Source organism: Neopelma chrysocephalum, unplaced genomic scaffold (assembly GCF_003984885.1).
Source record: "Neopelma chrysocephalum unplaced genomic scaffold, ASM398488v2 Primary Assembly neopelma1_93, whole genome shotgun sequence".
NCBI lineage: Eukaryota > Metazoa > Chordata > Aves > Passeriformes > Pipridae > Neopelma > Neopelma chrysocephalum.
The window spans coordinates 254,987-273,781 of NW_020897755.1; the positions used below are offsets into that span (position 1 = coordinate 254,987).

Genomic DNA, 18,795 nt, shown 5'->3' on the forward strand with positions numbered 1-18,795 from the left:
CATAAGTGCATTCCTGTTTTCAGAGCCTCAGCCAGAAGAGATGACTGCACTCAAAATATTTATCTTTCTCCAGCTAAGTGCTCTGAAGATTAGATAGGTCAAAAGGACTTTTATTGCACTGTACCTTCATAAACTCCAGTCACTGTATCCAGAAAGCTCATACATTTGTGATTTTAAGTAGCTTGATAACCTGCCAGGAAATAGGGCTGTGTGGAATCAGGGCTGTTGTGCCTGACAGCGTGCAGGAATCCAGTCCCTCATTCTGTCGCAGGACAGAATATTTGCACTTTATTCAAGGAAGTAAAGAGAAAAGCAATTTGCACTTTGCATTAAAATGATATTAAAATGTGGGACAGCGTGGGACAGTGAGGCTTTTTCGCAGCCCCAAACCTGCCAGAGCTCAAGGAGCGTTTGGTCAACACTCTCAGGGATGGGGTGGGATTGTTGGAGTGTCTGTGCAGGGCCAGGAGTTGGACCGGATGATCCCTGTGCATCCCTTCCAACTCAGGAGAGCCTATGATCCTATGCTTTCTCAGTTAGAAAAAGATGCATTCTGATCAGGATCCTCGAGCAAATATTCCAGTCTTTACTATCTTGTGGAACCAGTCTGCCCACACTTGTGAATAATTCTTGCTTTAAGAGGGAACAGTGGTTTCATTGTTACCATATACTTGCTGGTTGACAATAAGGGAGAGTTACAGTAGAAATGTAACATTGAACAGCTGGTTTTGTCATAGGGGTCAAAGAAGCATAACTGGAATAGCAGGATACTATTCAGATGGGTGGCCATGAGGGAAGGCAGAGGGAGTCATAGAATCATGGAATACACTGAGCTGGAAGGGACCCACAGGGATCATCCAATCCAACTCCCGGCCCTGCACAGGACACCCCAACAATCCCATCTTGTCCCTGAGGGTATTGTCCAAACCCTCCCTGAGCTCTGGCAGCCTTGGTGCTGTGCCCACTGCCCTGGGGAGCCTGGTCAGTGCCCAACCACCCTCTGGGGGAAGAACCTTTTCCTGAGATCCAACCTGACCCTGCCCTGACACAGCTCCAGCCATTCCCTGGGTCCTGTCCCTGGTCACCAGCATCCTTCATTTGTGTCTTTAACCTTATTTGTCATCAACAAATACCATTTGTTCTCTGCCTTGTGTGACACGTATTGGATCCATGGCCACTACAACTAACTAAGTTTTAAACTTATGCACAACTTAATGATTTTTCACCATGGGGTTCAGTCACTTCCACGGGGCCTTGGCAAGATAATGGAGCAAATGTTTCTCTCAGGAGGCTTCTGTTCGGTCTTGGGATCTGTATTTCCACCAGAAAACAGGGATCAGCAAACTGAAAACAGCTGGAAAATGCATATTACCGACATGTATGAACACCCTGTGGGATGCAGGGATTTAGTACCTGGTATGTACTGGCACTACTTTACTGGTAGGATCAGGGCTTGAGAAAAATTGAGGGAAGTAACTCAGATCCAGTGAAGATCTCCTTAGGATTTAGCTCAATTTGAGCTACAGAAAACACACACTTTGAATAGTGATGGGGCTGTGCTGAAATCACCCCTGACTGTGGGATGATCTAAAATTTGCTGGGAAACCCCACGTTGCGGAGGACTGTCCGGTATTGCTGTAATTAATTAGACCTGTCTGTAATGAATTAACCCTCTGCCTGTAACTCTGTAATTAACCCGCCCGCGGCTCCCGCCGCCCCAGCGCGGCCCCCTCAGAGCGCGGCGCCTCCGCGCCGCCAGGGGGCGCCCTCCCCGCGCCGTTCCCGCCCTCCCCGCGGGTGCCGGTGCCCAAGATGGCGGCGCTGGGCCCGTGGCTGTGGGTGACGGGCGCGGCGGCTGCGGCGGCTCTGCTGCTGCTGCTGCCGCTGCTGTGGCGGCGGCGGGCGGGCGGCGCGGGCCGGGTGTGCGTGGTGGTGCTGGGGGACGTGGGCCGCAGCCCGCGGATGCAGTACCACGCGCTGGCACTGGCCCGGCACGGGCGCGAGGTCTCGCTGCTGGGCTACCTCCGTGAGTGGGGGGTGGCGGGGCCGGGCGGGCCGGGGGGGCCGCGCCGCTGACCGCGCTGTGTCCCCGCAGAGAGCCGGCCGGGGGCCGCTCCGCTAACCGCGCTGTGTCCCCGCAGAGAGCCGGCCGCACCGGGACGTGCTGCAGAGCGCCCACATCCGCCTGGTGCCCGTGGCCGAGCTGCGCGGGCTGCGAGGTGCGTGAGGGGCCGGGGGTGTGCGGGGGGAGCGGAGCGAGCGGGGAACGAGCTTTGGGTGGAACAATAAACCCCCCGGAGCGACCGGAGCGTGCGCGGGTCCAGCCCCGCCGCACTCAGAGCTGCACACCCTGATCTCCCTCCTCTCCATCTCCCGCTAGAATTAAACACCTGCTGGTAGCGGGGCACTTGGTGCCGTTCGGATGCAGAGCGAAATGTGGAAATGTTTTTTGTTTTCCCCTTTCCCCTCCCAACTTGTGTGTTTATCACTGTTGCCCAGAGAAGCTGGGGCTGCCCCATCCCTGGAAGTGTCCAAGGCCAGGTTGGACGGAGCTTGGAGCAACCTGGGCTAGTGGAAGTGTCCCTGCCCATGGTAGGGGGTGGAACAAGATGGGCTTTAAGGTCCCTCTAACCAAAACATTCTGGGATTCTATGAGTTCTTTCTATACAAAATACAAATGGGAATTTAGAGGGACCATGAGATATTTGCTTAGCTTTGTAATGATCGTAGAACGGAATCAAAAAAAACCCTTTAGGTTGGAAAAACCCTCTGAGATCATCGAGTCCAACTGTTCCCCCAGCACTCCCAAAGCCACCACTAACTCATGTCCCCAGGTGCCACATCTACACGGCTTTTAAATCCTTCCAGGGCCAATGACTCCACCACTGCCCTGGGCAGCTGTGCCAGGGCCTGACAGCCCTTTCCGTGAAGGAATTTTCCCAATATCCAATGCCTCTCCTGGCACAACTTGAGGCTGTTTTCTCTCCTCCTGTCCCTTGTTCCCTGGGAGCAGAGCCTGACCCCTCCCGGCTCCCCCCTCCTGTCAGGGAGTTGCAGAGCCAGAAGGTTCCCCCTGAGCCTCCTTTTCTCCAGGCTGAGCCCCCCCAGCTCCCTCAGCTGCTCCTGGTGCTCCAGCCCCTTCCCAGCTCTGTTCCCTTCCCTGGACATGCTCCAGCCCCTCAAAGTCTTTCCTCTCGTGGTCCATCCTGCCCGGATCCCTCAGCAGAGACTTCCAACCATCAAGCAGATCAACACTCTCACTCAACCTTGTGCCATCTCTGAACTTGCTGAGGGGGTGCTCAATCACTTATGCAGTTCATGGATAAAGATATTAAACGTTTCCATTTTTACAGGATACCTTTAACCCTCTCTCTGCAGAGCTGGCTGGCTCTGTTTAATGCACACATTTCTGTGGGGAGAGCTGTAATATTCTTACCAGTTTTCCTTTCATTTTGCAGTGGGTCCAAAGCTTTTCCAGTATGTCGTAAAGGTCCTTGTGCAGTCAGTGCAGTTACTGTATACGCTGCTGAGGATAGATCAGCCCTCCTATATTCTTCTTCAGGTATGTTTTGTGGGGGACTAATTTTAATTAAAAAAAATAGTGCTACTTCACAAAGCACTTTTAGTGTCTCAGACATTGTTCTAGTTATCTGAGAGCTGAACTGGCTTCATCAATGGTGTAAACCTATATCAAAGTATTTTTTTGCCTCCAAACCTTGATTTTTCTGTTAGCAATTCAGGTTTGCTCTTCCTGTTAATTGTTGGGCTTTTAAACTTCATTGGCATGGGCAGTAGTAAAGAATAAATCTCACTAGAAATGCTGCTGTGTTTATTGGAGGGGGATTTTGATCCTGATCCACGGTGAAATTTGAAGTGCCTACCAATCTTAGTAGGTGAATACAAATAGTCTCTGGTCATCAAGCTCCTTTAAAACGATGTAATTTCAATAATTGGATTTTTTTCTGGTACTTGCTTTGTGTTTGTCACTTGACCACACTCTTGTGCTGTTTCTGGTTTATTTTTGAGCAGAATCCCCCAGGCTTACCCAGTATAGCTGTTGCCTGGGTGGCAGGTCTGTTCTGGAGGAGCAAACTGATCATTGATTGGCACAACTATGGATACACCATAATGAGCCTGAGTCATGGGAGGAACCACCCCCTGGTGCAGATTGCAAAATGGTTTGTACTGTCACTTCTCCTCCTTCAAATTACATACCTAGGTGGGATTCAGAATGGAAACCAGTGGGGAGAATATAATTGGCAAAGGGCTGTTTGTGAGAGGGATTTCTGGGGTTTGCTGTGCTGAGCTGGTTTCTATTTCAGAAAACATGTTTTGAAATTGCCTTTGTTGGACACGTAGGGGGGTGTTTGAAGTAGGCGGGTTGCTTTTATGTGCATATGCAAACTTTGATCTTGTTATTAGAATTTCTCTATATGTACTGGGGTTTTTTATTCTCTAATGTTGCTTTATACTCCAGCTCTCCCTTAAAAAGCTGCTTCTTGCTGAATCTAATTGGTTGTGTGCAGTTAAAGGCTTTAAAGGCTTTCTAGTGTAGGTGTTGGAGTCCTGCTGTAGCCCTTCTCATAAACTGATATTGCTTCAGCACCAGGAGTCCATCAATAACTGGGAGTAATTGGTAATTAAATTTCAGTTTTGGGGGCAGTTGGGTTTCTTTTGGTTTTGTTTGGCTTTCACTTGTCATGGGCACTGGGGGCAGTTAAAGCAATTGCCTGCCTGTGGTTTCTAACTGACTTTTAATTTTTGTCAGGTATGAAAAGGTTTTTGGGCGCTTGTCTGACTATAACTTGTGTGTCACTGATGCAATGAAAGAAGATCTCTGGATGAATTGCAACATAAAGTAAGTCACAAATTACTCTGTGTGCGCAAAGTGAAATGAAAGAACAGATCCGTGAGGATTCAGGATTCAGGGGGATCCTACAAAAGCAACTCCACTGAAACTTATTAGCTCTGTTTTGTAATGAGCCAGTGGAGTGTGGGCATTCAGGAGTCTTCATTACCCTTCTTAATTAACACCCATTTGACTGGGAGGTGGCAGTCCAGGTGTCAGGGAGGTTTGCTGCCAGGCTGCCAATAGAATGGGAGTAATCACTGGGGTTTTTAATGATCAGTCTGCCCTGACAGCTTTTCTTTTGCTTTAAGTCAGGGGGCTTTAAGATCAGGGTTGCTCAGGGCCAGTTACAGAGTAAGTTTGAAATTCAAGACAGTGATGTCTGCAGTTTGTACAGGTGCATTTCACCCCTAGAATAGGCACCATGAAAGGGGCTCTTTGTTACAGGATTATTGTGTCCACCCTGGTGTATTCCAGCAAACTTCAGGCATACAGACAGATGTAAGAGCCAAAAACCAAATTACTTTGCAGTACTGATTTACTTAATTACTTTCTGCATTCCATGTTCAGCCTGTCACTGAGCCAGGTACGTGTTGCTACGTCTGTATCCTATTTAAGCTGTTCCTGTGCTTCTTCCCAGGGCAGTAACTCTGTATGACAGACCAGCTTCTTACTTCAAGGAAACACCGTTAGACCTGCGGCACCGTCTGTACGTGAAGCTTGCCCAGGAGCACGAGCCCTTCCGAGCACGGTACGTGTGAGTGTGGCTGTGCTGACAGTCCCTCCAGCTGTGCCAGGGGGCTGGGGCACTTGGGGGCACTTGGTGACCACAGGCAGTGTGTGGGGCCCAGGCTCTGAGCCCCAGAGGCACAGTGGGCCCAGTGCTTGGAGCAGCTGGTGTTGTGCAGGTTGGCTCAGGGTCACCGGGGGGAAGCCACAAGTGAAATCACTGAACTTGGTGTGTGAAGTAGAAGTGTTTTATTTTTAAATAAGTTGGCACAGGAGGGAAAGGATCTGATCCTGAAAACAGTCCCTATGGGGCTGCAAGCCTCCTGGAGCAGGTTTGCTGTCGGGACCTGTAATCCCATGGGGAACTCATGCTGCAGCAGTCTGTTCCTGCAGGGCTGCACCCCATGGAAAGGGACTCATGCTGGAGCAGTTTGTGAAGAACTGCAGTCTGTGGGAAGGACTCATGCTGGAGAAGATTGTGGGGGACTGTCTCCCTTGGGAAGGACCCCAAGCTGGAGCAAGGGAAGAGTGTAGGAGTCCTCCTGCAATCTGTGACAGAGTATATCTCTAGGGTGGAACTCAGCAGTTGTCTGGTTCACGTGGACCTAAATGACAATGGTTGGATGCTTCCTTAATAGCACCTCTTCCTTACTGTGAGAGCCTTCAGGGTCTTGGTTTGAGTGTTGCATGTTCCCCTCTGCCTGTGTGCAGGGTGTCACCTGCAGCAGATTAACCAGGGAGTTACTTTGCCAAACTAATGCTTGAAAAAGAAGTGAAATCCACGGTGTGCAGAGGGTATTTTTGAAATCCCCACCTCAGAATGTGTAGGGTGTGAGTTGAATGGAATAAATGTGCTGTTGGCCTCCATGCTCCACGCTGTGAGACAGAGCTGGACAGGGAGGCTGGCTGTTTGCTCAGCTTGTCAAGGAAAACACTCTGCTGGAAGATGGAATCGTGTCTGTAGCAGTAGGAAGCAGGAAAAATGGCCTTTCCTTGTCTTGTATTTCTCCATAGCTCTGTACTGGGATGCCTCTGTTTCTAGAGAAGTTGAGCAGCAAATCTGAAACAAAATGTTTGGAAATTCCTGCCACTTGTGTAGTGTTTGCTGCTGCTGTTGGCTGTGTGTGTAGCCCGTGCTCAGGAAGTTGTGTCTCCATAGTGCAGAGCCTGTGGATCCCAGTGCTGAGAGATCTGCCTTCACAGAGAGGGCTGCCAGGGATGGACGTGTGGTGGAGTCCAGGGGCCGGCCAGCTCTTCTCATCAGCAGCACCAGCTGGACAGGTGGGGAAACACTGCATTTGTCATCTAAAACTAAGGCTGTTTGGACTTCCTCACAGCTGAAGTTATGTTTTTCCTTCATTTGCCGGGAAAAAATGGAAGACAAGGTGTATATGATACAACTAGGTGTTGGTTCATATACAGCTAAATGTGGTATAGCATATAGAATGCTAAAAATGAATGATTTTTTAAAGTTATATTTTAATTATAGAGCTACAGTCTAGAGGCTCAGCTTTAAGGATGGTTAGAAGAGATTTCCTACTTCTTTTTTTGCCTTCATTCTAGACATGCTATCTTGCATGGTGGCGTAAAATAGTTTAAGAAATTAAAATATTTACTCATTATTGAGCACCCTGGTCTAATGGAGGGTGTCCCTGCCCATGGTAGGGCTTGGGACAAGATGATGTTTAAGGTCCCTTCCAACCCAAACCAGTCTGTGATTCCATGATTCCTGATAATGTGTGTTACATAATTATGTCACTTGTTTCCATTTTCTGTTCCCTTCTTCATACAGGGGCAAAAAAAATCCATTGCTAGTAACCAGGGGCAGAATTGGAAGAATTGTCTTTATCTTTGAATTGTCAGGGCAGTTTTTACACTCAATTCTTTAGTTTTAGAAACTAGAAAATTTTAACTTGATGGCATTGAAGATGTGCAGCATTTGTGAGTGGTTTGTCTGCCATATTGCCAGCAAGGGAAGCAAATAAACAATCTGTGGTTATAGACTTCGATTTATGAAAGCAAATTAGCAGATTTTAATAGGAAAAGCATGGTCTGTACTAAATCATGTTGGTGAGGTGAGGAGAGTCTGATGGTTGTTATTTAAAGACAGTAATTCATCATAAATGATTCAAATATGGATGTCACTAATAAAACCTTCTCTTTCAGAGGATGAAGACTTCTCTGTCCTTTTAAAAGCTTTAGAAGGTGGGTATGAAGGAATTAATCTCATTTTTCCAAGGGTTGTTTTCTGGACACTTAAAAAGGGTTTTGCTAAACCCTATTCAGGTGAAAATGCAGCTGTATTTGATTGAGTAGCACTGGTTTAAGAGTAGTAATTGAAATACAGAAGTGCAACATCTGGGTTCAATTAGAGGAGTTGTCAGGGAGAATTAAATCTCTAACTAGCTTCTAAATTGCAGTTTTATTTCTTAAGCTATTACAGATACTCTCCATAGGCATCTGCTAATAGGAAGGAAGGGAATACTTTGTCTTATTTTGTAGGCTTTGCAGCTGGCAATTGTAAATTGATTTATTGAAGCAGCTGATTGTGGGGCAGTTGAACAAATGCTTGCTGCATAAACAGAGCATGATTTATTTCTGTACAAGTTTGTAAATTTTAACATTGCTGAATTTACTACTGTTTTACTAAGTACATGCCTGTAAAGCAATTACTTGCAGTAGGAAGCTAAATAATTAATACACTGTGACCACTGTTAAACCAACCATCTGTGTATTTGTGGCCTCCAACCAGTGTTTTATCTTCTCCAGACTATGAGAGGTTTATTGATGAGGGAGCCAAGCTTCCAGCTCTGGTGTGTGTGATAACAGGTAAGGGTCTGTTTGTGTGACAATTCTTTCAGTGCTGATACAGAACATTCATTTTCACTTTTGTTCTGTGCTGACTCTTCTGATGGTGAGAAGAGACTGTTGTCTTTATGTCTGGTTATAAGAACGGTAATTTATAGTTGAACTCACACTATGTAATCATGGCACATTTTTAGAGGAGAAGCTCTTGGCCTCCCTCTCTACTCACTGTCCATACTACAGTTCTGCACTGCTCCATGTTCAAAACAGTTTAAACTCTAGGTACACATCACTTTGAAAGGGACTTGGATTTTTATGTGGATTTTTATGTGTGGTCTCCTTTTGGACGTACCTGATACAACAGCAGCTCATCAGCTGTACAGTAAAATTCACAGACCACACTATTTTCAGTCATCTGGATGAAAAACTACTATATATTTTTCTTTTCTGTTTTAAACAGGTAAAGGACCTCTAAAAGACTACTACAATGGACTGATACAGAAACTGCACTTTAAACATATCCAGATCTGTACACCGTGGCTGGAAGCTGAGGATTACCCTCTTTTGCTTGGTAAATACTGGGTGATGAAACAGGCTTGAGAATGTGTGAAAAACAACTTGGCACAGGGGCAGAGAACTGATACAGATTGTGCACAGAACCTGGGAGAATATAGCAATGAGTGTTGCTGGTTGGTGACAGGAGACTCGTGGCTTTGACTCATTCCAGCAAAAATGGTGAATTTCTCTGGCTATTTGCTGTTATCCCAAAAAGTTGGCTTAGTACCTGTTGCTGTTTTAGCCTGTTCTTTGCACTCTTTGTTTCTTCTGTGCTGAAATACAGCTGCCTGTGCACGTTCCAGCTTATTTTCAGGGTCACTCCTGTAAATGAAATCAAAAAGCTTTTCGCTAAGCAACCAAAAGTAGCTGAAATTTTTAATTAACTTGTCATTGGAACGTTGTTCCCTCAGCATGTTCATTGTAACAGCATAAAGTGGGAGTAATAAAGTAGTAAAACACATGTTTAACTTGATCTCCATTCTGCAGGATTAGAGCCTGACAATTTATATGGCTTTAAAACACTGTGTTTATTTGGTCCTTTTCAAATAATGAACATAATGCCTATAAAATCACACTGTGATTTCTCTATTTTGAGATGACCTGAACTGGGAGAGGTCACCAGTGAGCCAAGCAGCATATCCTGTCTGGTTTGTGCTGGGGTTTTCCTTCACTTGTCCATTCTTAGCAGATCAAGAGGTAGAAAGGCTGTTTTAAGATGCATGAAACTTTAAAATCCCCTTTAATTTAATATGCACTCACTTATTACGTTTCTAAAACCTGACTAATTTTAGTCACAAAATATATTGTGGGGTTTTTTTCCCCTGAGTGCTTGAAATGGAGTCAGTCTGGGTGGTTGGAGGGGGCTCAGGCTTACCCTGCACCACCCAAAGCTGCACAGAAATAAAGGTTTGCAGCAGGACAAAGAGCTGCTCTCAGAGAATTCAGACTGTTTCGTTTGCTTTTCAGGCTCAGCAGACCTGGGGGTGTGTCTCCATAAATCCTCCAGTGGTTTGGATTTGCCCATGAAGGTGGTGGATATGTTTGGCTGCTGTTTACCTGTGTGTGCAATATATTTTGAATGGTAAGACCTTGTTCTGTTACAGATCCAGTGATTCACATAAAAAATACTCTTACAAAGCACGAGTTCAGCAGCTACTGCAGGAGTCAATGAGATTGCTGTATTATGCCATTTTTTTAAATTCAATAAGTTAGAAATCAAGGTTGTTATAAATTTTTAAGAATGACACTAGTTTCTGCAAAGGTCAGGGCATGTCATGCAATCACTTGCCTTAAAAAATCCTTGTTATCCTTCGTTTCCAAATATTTAATTTTAAAAAAGCTTCCTTCTGTTCAGTGAAGGGGGGAGTGTATGCATAGGCAGTCTTGGAATTCATGGTCCTTTGGGAAAACAGTAGCTTTATAAAGGAAGGTAACTTCTCTGTGAAGATTTTATGATGGATCATGGAAAAATTTTCCTTATGGGTTAGTTTTAAAGTAGATTATTGCCCTGATTTTTCATGTATGTCCAGTTGAGTGGCACAGAGTGAGGGCCCTTTGGTACAGTTGGGGTAGATTTAGTCTGACACAGAAAGGAGAAACAGTCTTTAAATTAGAAGATTTTAAACTGCCTTCTCCATCCCGTTATGTCAGGTGTGGGGCTCATCAGTGATAATGTTACAGATATCCTGGGGTGGCCCCTCTGGCTGTCACTGTACAACATTTTAAATGTCCCACTTGCTGCTTTTTGTCTCATTATTTCCTTCTGTGACTTCTTTTCACAGTTTACATGAACTTGTGAAACACAATGAAAATGGTCTGATATTCAGGGACTCGAGTGAACTCGCAGAACAACTGAAGGTAAAGGCTTTGACTCATTTCTGCCCCCCAGGAATGACCCCAAAGGTGCCACCACGAGGGCAGCCCTTTCACAGCTGACTGTCTGTGCATTTTGCTTTCTCAGAAGGCACTGCTTGCCCTGATGAACATTATTTGCCTCTCTTGTGTTTAAATGTGAATCTGGAGCTGGCAAAAGCATTGAAAATGTTGTCGTTGTTCTGTTTCTGGGGCCAGACCCAAGACCAGTCTCACTGCAGCTTTGTAGTTGAGGGTTAATGCTGGGGAGGCTGCAATGAGCCTGAGATGGAACATGATGGTGTTTTTGTGGGTTTGCCCTTTTTATTACAGATGCTTTTCTTGGAATTTCCGACCCTGGAAGGCAAACTGCACAGCTTCAGACAGAACCTCAGGGCGTCCAAGGAGCTGTGCTGGGACGAGAGCTGGGACCAGACTGTGCTGCCCTTGCTGGGGCACAGGGAATGACTGTGGGGAAGGAGGGTGGCAAAGCTGATCCATTCCTGGACTGCAGAGATTTGATAAACAGCAAATAAACACTTTGTATTGTCTACAGTTGCAGTTTTTAACTACTTCAACCTGTTTGCACACTCCTCTTCCTTTCCAGTTTGAGCTTCCTGTGTAAGAGCAGAGCTGAAGGTGCAGCTGGAGCTGTTTGCTGCGTGTCCACCTGTGCTGCTCAAAGGTCACTTTTTTGGTGAAGATACTTGAAATCAGATAGAAACAATTACCACTTTTACCTGCTGTACACTCAGCACCTTAGTAGGTGATTTGGGTATGGCTTTTTTGCAAGTGGGAAATGCCTTTTATTTGAATTGTTTTATTTCAACTGGTCAGAGGTTGGACTTGATGATCTTGGTCTTTTCCAAGGATACATGAGGGTTTTGTTTACTCAACCAGTTAATATTGCCTAGTCTTCCCTAGACACACACTGAATATCCTCTTGTATGATTTTATTGAGACAGAACCGTTTTGTTTCAAAGTTGTTTTCCTTTTCACAGTGTGTGCAGGAATGTGGAAGTGCAGCTGCTGGGCTGTGACAGCTTTACTGGGTACTTAGAGGAAAACAGACCTTGCAGTGAGTGCTCCTGTTGTAGTCTGAAGTGAATGTGCCCATTCACCTTGAGAAAGAACATCAAATTTATCTCTTTTTGAACAGATGAATAGAACAGGGAAAAATAAACCCCAAATATACGTGTAATGTAATCAAAGGCACTTCACTGTGTGAGGGCTCACTCAGGTGCACCCTTCAGCTTTTCATTGTTAAGATCAGTATATGCAGACTGATGCTTCCAAGTTTTTTTCATCACCTTTTTGGTTATAAAACAGATGTCAGTCATTTAAGGAACAGAAGTGTTTGGTTTTATCATGTGGTTACTGCTCCTCAAAGCTCCCAGTTCAGGGGTGGGAGGTGGTGACAGTGGGTTCTGCACCAGCATTTTTAAACCCTCTGACTGAGTAATCATCGAAAATCTGCTTATTTCAGAAGGAAGAAAGTGAAAATAAAAGAGTCAAGTTGCTTTACTGCAGGAGTTTGGCAAAACCTCCAGCTTCTTGACTGAAGAATGGTTCATAAAGATTTATTTGCCAATATTTTAGTGTATCTTTCTTACTGTTTTCAGTCAAAATCCTGTCTGGGGGTTTTGCCGTTCCCCTTTAGCCAATCCTGTGCACGTGGAGATAAATTAGGCACTTCTCTAATTAAACAGTAATGCCAAAAGCTTCAGAGAGGTTTCATCTTCCTATAATAAAAATTTTAGATGTAAAATGAGCCATCTGTATAGAACCTTTGAGTGACTTGAATTTTGTGTAAGGGAGCTCCTCTCTGGGCTGCCAGTTTGCATTTCCTCTAGAAATAATACCTTTGAGTTCTTCCTTTTTGGGGACAGGGAGCTAAAACCTGGGCTGGGGTAACTTCTGCTTAATCCCAGCAGTTGTGGCCTCTTTCAGCTTGAAGAATAAGATGATTCTTCAGGTTTCAAGTTACCTACCACCCATTTCCTCTCCATTGCTACGGAAGGAGGCTGAAGTATTTGTACATTTTCCTGTAAGTAGCTTTTAAAACAAGATAAAGGAAGTCTAAAGAGGAGAATAAGCAGCATTTGATCTTCTGCTTCAGGACCAAGAGGAGAATGATGAATGGACACTGGAAAGTTTCTAGACACTGAGGTGAGCTCAGTGTTTCCTCCTTGCAGGATCCCTGGAGCATTGCTGTGGGGTGTGATTCCTTTTTTATTTCCTGGCCAGCCTGAGAGGAAGGTCCCAGCAGCCAGCAGTGAAAGTGGCAGCTCTTAAGTGAGAGGAATGTACCTCAGTTGTGATTTTTGTCATCACTGCAGGGTAAAGGTGCCCCTGATTTCCAGCAGAGCCTGTCCCCTGCTCTTACAGCAGCGTGTGAGCCTGGGACATCCCACAGCTCTGCAGGAATAGTCACTGCTCGTTTATTGGTTCATTTATAAGACTGACCAGACTGCCAGTATATACAAACAAGTATAAAAAACCAGAGTAGACAATTACAGCTGGTTTTAATATTTAAAAGTATTTTTTACTCTGAACCATTGTCTTGCTCCCTTGTCCGTGGGAGATCCTCATCCCGTGATCCTCCAGGTTTCCCTCCAGCGTTAACAAATCAAAACACAGTTTAAAAAATACACTTGAATTCTGTTGTCTTCTACAGAATTAAAGTGCAGTATGATTAGGGCTTAATTGTTTTTGTATTGTTTGAAGCTCACTCACTTTTCAGGGGCAGCAGCTTGTTTGCAGACATGCTGGAAATTACAGGAAGAAACAACTCCCATTGACAACAGCCCGTGTGTCCAGACCAGCACCTCTGGTGTGTGCTTCCAGAACTCAGGATAATCTTGTTCCAAGGATGACATAGCTCCTGTTGGTCTCAAAATTCTAATTCTATTTGCCAAGCCTATATAAATAGCTGGAGAATAGTTACATTTGGCTGCACATCATAGAGAAAATTACTGTTGCCGTGGGCTGGAATAATCTGCCACCTGATCCCGACTTTATCTGTGAAGAGAAACACTGGGAATCATATTTAGGCTTAATAAAATGAAGAGCACAAGTTGCATGACAAGTTCTGTAGGAAGAGATCTTTACCATGCTGTGAAAGAAAGCTACAGGCAAATGCTTTGAGTGTTTTTAAAAGATACCAGTAATGCCTCTCTCAGCATCATTTTGTGAATTAACCAGTTGCTGAGCAGCTGACAGACTGCAAAGGATAGGCTTTAGAAGAGTACATGAAGAAAAATCCTATTTTATTTAATCTCTAGTTGGTTTTTAACCCTCAAAGAACTGGTAAGATAAGATGAAGGGTTTAGGCTGCATCTCTGTTATTTATCACTGTGACAGAGCAGCACAGATGGTTTCCCTCCTTTAAGCTTAACCCTGTTTAGTTTCCTCCCTTTCGAGCCCACCACACTTGCAATTCATCCCTTACAGATGTGAGCTGTGATAGCCAGGATGTACCTAAGGGTAAGTTCCAATCTCCTGATCAAATCCATGAGGAAAAGCTACTGCTCTTAAATCCAGCTCTAGGATAACAACCTCACTGTTGGACAATGCTCCTCACCAAAAAATGCTCCTGTTCATCTCTACCACAGAATAAATGATGGGGAAAGAGACAAAACTATTGAACACTTGATGAAAGAGGCCCCTACCCAGTTCAGCCTGGAACAGGTGATACGTGTCTGGGTTACGGATTGTGAAGGCAATGAAGACCTCGGGAGCTTTTCTGTCTGCTCTCGAGGTGGAGAGTTTCTGTAGCATCCCAATGAGGGCTACAATTATCTCTGGATCATACACCACATCTGAAAAAAAAACAACAGAGAAACATACAATATTTATTGAGGACTGAGCAAAAAGCAGAATGAGAACTGCAAAACAAAAATATAAAATATTCACAGTGCAGGAGAATATGGTTTTTTTTATTCATGGGTTAAAAATTCCCAAGGAGAGATCTTCAGAAATGCCTCTGTTTTATGTGCTATGCCCTCATCTCTACTATCACTCCAAAATCACTAAAAATCCGTGCTCCTTTTTGTAAATGGATTGTCAGATATTTTATTTAGGCCCATCCTAAGGGAGACAGCAGGAACACTGAGTGCTGGTGCTGTTACCACTGCCCTTGGCAAAACAAACCTGCCTTATTAAAAATGGGTGTTTTAGAGGCTGAGGGCAGAGGACCTGCAGCAATTTGAATCCTGAGGCATTTCCTGGAGAGCAGAAATAGTGATGGGAGGTGAGAGTGAGCAGCAAGGGGTACGAAGTGCTGATCCTCAGAGGTGGCTGGTTGCTGTGTGGAAGTGTTGAGGTGTTGGTACCACTGACAGACACAGCACTTACTTGTCCTCCAACATAATCAGGGCACATCCTGCAGTAATGAGTAACAGCAAAGAGTGAACAGATCTAAATCTCCTTTAGTTCTTGTCTTCAGAGTCCAGCTTGGGCTGGTTTGGGCACTGTGTTGTTGGCATTGGGTAACACGCAGTGGCTTCATCTTACAGAATTCACATTCACACCTTGTGATACCTTGGATGACAAAGTCATTTGCTCACCTGGATTCTCAGGTAATTTTTGCTTTGCAAAGCTCCAAACTGGGGAGTAAAACCCTGTAGCTACAGCTGAGACATTTTACTATCGCTCCATTTTCCAAGATTAGATTTTCAATAAACTCCCTCCAGATTTATATATGGGCAAGTCCAAAAAAGGGCTGTAGTTGTTTTTTTGGGTTTTTTTCAGGATGTCATCCCTCGAGAGCCTGCCAGGACTCTGAGTTCTGCACCCCTGTCCCTCCACCCTGCTCCCTCCTGCAGGGTCCCCCCCCGGCGCGGGGGTGACGAACCTGCTGCGATGACAACGTCAGGTTGGAGACCCACCAGCTGCTCCTCTGTCACTGAGCCCCAGTCAAGTTCTGCAACCATCAGTTTTGGGTTTTGGCAGTTCTTTGCTTCCACCTCCTGCCCTCGGGGCTCTGTTTGGGTACACCAGGTCACTTCGAAGCCATTGAGACGGATGTTCTCTCCCAGCTGTCTGAGAACACAGTGGTGGCAGTCACTAAATATGTATGTCTTGGGTTGGCAGGTCTTACAGATGGCAATTCCAGTGAAGCCAATCCCACTTCCTAATTCCAAGACTGTCCTGAAGGAAAACAGAGTAAAAGAAGTACTATTAGGGCTCTGCATTAAGTTGTAAATCAAAATACTGCAAGTAAAATTAAAGGTAAAATGAGCTGCAGATAATTTCAGTAATTTTTGAGTAAACCATTCACAACCTAACCTTTATCTCAAACAACTGGAGAGCTGGGAAATGCTGAGGGTCAGCATAAATTAATTACCTGAAATGCTGCTTTTGCATATGGTGCAAAGCATTCCCAGTGTGGGGATGAGAGACATTCCCACCTGGTTTTAGCCATCTGCATCTGCCTCCCCCTGAACTGGTTCTTTTCATAGTCAGGGCAGAGAAAGAGACACTGAGCAGCACATTCCTCTGGGAGTCAGCATTTTAAATTATCTTTCCTCAAAAGTGCTTGTTCCTCTCGACTGTTTATAAATAAAGCCCAGACGATGTGATCAGACCTGGACATGGATCCTCTAATGCCGGTCAGATGGACCCCAGCAAGGAGTGAAGTGCATTAGTTAAATTACTGAAAACTGAATTTCAAAACAAGTCAGGCTGCACAGTGCCAGGGTTTTGATCTTAACCCCTGTTCTGACAGAACTACAAGGTCCTGAGTTACAGCTTGACTCACAGAACAGACAAGAGCAGCAGTTACCCAGCAGCAAAAGGGTGTGATTTCACTTATTTTGGGTGTATATATTGCCTATTATTATTACTGTTATAAATATTGTCTATTACTGAACTACAGTTTTGTAGCTCACAGTAACAGAGGGCTGGAGCCCCTCTGCTCTGGAGCCAGGCTGGGAGAGCTGGGGGTGTTCACCTGGAGAAGAGAAGGCTCCAGGGAGACCTGAGAGCCCCTTCCAGTGCCTAAAGGGGCTCCAGGAGAGCTGGAGAGGGACTTGGGACAGGGGCCTGGAGGGACAGACAGGGGAGAATGGCTTCCCATTGCCAGAGGGCAGGGATAGATGGGATACTGGGAAGGAATTGTTGGCTGTGAGGGTGGGGAGGCCCTGGCACAGGTTGCCCAGAGAAGCTGTGGCTGCCCCATCCCTGGAAGTGTCCAAGGCCAGGTTGGACAGGACTTGGAGGAACCTGGGCTAGTGGGAGGTGTCCCTGCCCATGGCAGAAGAACAGAATGAGACAATCTCTAAGGTCCTTTCCACCCCAATCCATGCCATGATTCTGTGTGGATTTTCCCCCCTTTCCACCCATGCTGTGCCATTACCTGGCCCTGAACAGCTCAGGGTTCCCCCCTGCCCACCCGGCGAGGTGCAGAGCAGCCTCCCAGGTGACGAGCCCCGTGGTGCCCCCAGAGATCATGGCTGTGCTCTCACAAAGGGTCACACAGTCTCCTGTGGGCTGGAGGACACACAAGAAGGCAAAGATGGATCAGCACAGACAACAGTTTACACTTCACAATCAATACTGGCACCTGGGAAAAGGCAGGAAGCACCCCAGGCTTCTGAAGGGTTATTTTTAAAGCCAATTATTGCTTAGTTCAGATTCAGAACAGTGCAGCATCAATGCTTACCATTAAGTAGTTTTTGTAACACTGAGTAGATTCTTCTTCTTTTAAAACATCTGCCAGTGTATCATAGAGTTCATCCAGGGGTTCAGCTGCTGTGGATTCGTGCTGTGGGAAGAACAGGGCACCTCTGGGGGTCACATTGTCATGAAAACAAAAAACACTTGCACATTAAGTCCCATTTAACACATTGTTGGCCCCTATATTTACACTGAGTGTTGTGGTTTGTTATTACATGGGATATTTTCAAGGGAAAAAAGAAGAGTGAAAAGCAAGCAGTACCTTTTTGATGAGCTCAGTCAGAAAGCACCTCCTGTACTTGGTTGAGGGGGGATATTTCACACACAGAGGGTGGAGGATGGTCTGAAACAGGAACAGCCACGGAAACCAGTTACCAGGGAAGGTTTAGGAAAGGCACTGAGGGCCTGAGAAGGACCATTAATTGGCTCTGGGTGCCATGAAATGCATTGGGATTTAGTCTGTACAAGTGCTGCTGAGCCAGAAATTGAGATTTGATGATTTCTGATTGGTTTGTGAGTTTACAGATCTCTGTCAGCAAAAATCTCCCTTTTCAAAGAGTAAAGAGCAAAACTGAGTGGGAATAGCCCAGTTTGCTCTCCTCCTTCTTTTGCTTTTCTCTTCCCTCTTTCCTTTTCGGCTTGCTGCCTGATTTGCTTTTTTTCCCATCCCCAGGGACAGTTTAGGCACCAGCATTCCCTGTATCCCGGAGGATCCAGGACCAGCCGGGCAGACTCGCCTGTGCCATCCACCACATCAGTGCTCGGGCACGCGGGTCTCAATTTCCATCCAGGAACAGCCAAATAAGCGGCAGGGAAGGAAACGTGCAGTTCTGCAGGGCCCAGCGGAGCGCTGCGGCCCCGGATCGCTGCATTTCCGAGCGGCTCCGGCGGCTCCGGGCACACGCGGTGGCACCGGGGGTGTCCCCACCTGGTGCAGGATCTCCCGGAGCAGGGGCGAGTCCGGCGCAGCCCGCAGGTTTTGTTCCAGCTCCTAAACCGGGATAAATAAATAAACAAACCAACAAAGCAGCGCTGCCGCGTGTCCCCCCCCCGCCCGGTCCGCCCCCGGTACCGGCCAGGGCAGCGAGCGGAGCGGCCGCGCCGCCAGGAACCGCCGCTGGAAGCGGAGCCGCAGCCCCGGCTCGGGCCCGGCCATGGCCCCGGCGGCGCAGGGCCGGGCAGGGCCGCGCATCCCCGGGCTCGCGTGGCGGGAGGGCCCGGGGGAGGAGCCGCCGGAGGGAGGAGCGGAACGGCCCGAGCGGGGCCTCGAACCCGCGACCCTCCGGTCACAGCCCGGGGCTGCCCCGGCTGAGGGGCCCCGGCCA

General features: G+C 46.4%; 2 protein-coding genes across 4 annotated transcripts; one reads left to right on the plus strand and one right to left on the minus strand.

The window, feature by feature from the left end:
- Window positions 1–1,797: 1,797 nt before the first annotated feature.
- Window positions 1,798–11,347, plus strand: ALG1 (ALG1, chitobiosyldiphosphodolichol beta-mannosyltransferase). The gene is made up of 13 exons (XM_027693702.1): window positions 1,798–2,026; window positions 2,142–2,219; window positions 3,459–3,562; window positions 4,030–4,178; window positions 4,769–4,858; window positions 5,490–5,600; window positions 6,738–6,859; window positions 7,745–7,783; window positions 8,348–8,407; window positions 8,844–8,954; window positions 9,908–10,022; window positions 10,723–10,798; window positions 11,126–11,347. The coding sequence occupies exons 1-13, from the start codon at window positions 1,813–1,815 to the stop codon at window positions 11,258–11,260; spliced, it is 1,404 nt and encodes a 467-aa protein (XP_027549503.1). The 5' UTR covers window positions 1,798–1,812; the 3' UTR covers window positions 11,261–11,347.
- Window positions 6,129–18,664, minus strand: EEF2KMT (eukaryotic elongation factor 2 lysine methyltransferase). 3 transcript variants are annotated; one of them, XR_003535932.1, is made up of 10 exons: window positions 18,543–18,664; window positions 18,399–18,461; window positions 17,733–17,813; window positions 17,457–17,558; window positions 17,151–17,284; window positions 15,648–15,943; window positions 14,464–14,613; window positions 13,529–13,813; window positions 9,168–9,262; window positions 6,129–6,638 (listed from the first exon to the last, which is right to left on the minus strand). XR_003535932.1 is itself a non-coding variant. In XM_027693703.1 (8 exons), the coding sequence occupies exons 1-8, from the start codon at window positions 18,660–18,662 to the stop codon at window positions 13,713–13,715; spliced, it is 1,047 nt and encodes a 348-aa protein (XP_027549504.1). In that variant the 5' UTR covers window positions 18,663–18,664; the 3' UTR covers window positions 13,298–13,712. The 3 variants fall into 3 exon arrangements, 1 of the variants encoding a protein (XP_027549504.1); XR_003535931.1 differs by lacking the exon at window positions 6,129–6,638 and having other exon boundaries at window positions 8,948–9,262; XM_027693703.1 differs by lacking the exons at window positions 6,129–6,638; window positions 9,168–9,262 and having other exon boundaries at window positions 13,298–13,813.
- Between the last annotated feature and the right edge of the window lie 131 nt (window positions 18,665–18,795).

What these genes read in the sequence shown, in the direction of transcription:
- ALG1 (XM_027693702.1), top strand. Translation starts at nt 1,813, where the DNA reads ATGGCGGCGCTGGGCCCGTGGCTGTGGGTGACGGGCGCGGCGGCTGCG. An exon ending in CCTTTTAAAAGCTTTAGAAG is followed by an intron (nt 7,784 to 8,347) that starts GTGGGTATGAAG and finishes TATCTTCTCCAG; the next exon opens with ACTATGAGAGGTTTATTGAT. An exon ending in AACTCGCAGAACAACTGAAG is followed by an intron (nt 10,799 to 11,125) that starts GTAAAGGCTTTG and finishes TTTTTATTACAG; the next exon opens with ATGCTTTTCTTGGAATTTCC.
- EEF2KMT (XM_027693703.1), bottom strand. Translation starts at nt 18,662, where the DNA reads ATGCGCGGCCCTGCCCGGCCCTGCGCCGCCGGGGCCATGGCCGGGCCC. An exon ending in TGACTGAGCTCATCAAAAAG is followed by an intron (nt 17,559 to 17,732) that starts GTACTGCTTGCT and finishes TTCTTCCCACAG; the next exon opens with CACGAATCCACAGCAGCTGA. An exon ending in TGACGTTGTCATCGCAGCAG is followed by an intron (nt 14,614 to 15,647) that starts GTTCGTCACCCC and finishes TTTTTTTTTCAG; the next exon opens with ATGTGGTGTATGATCCAGAG.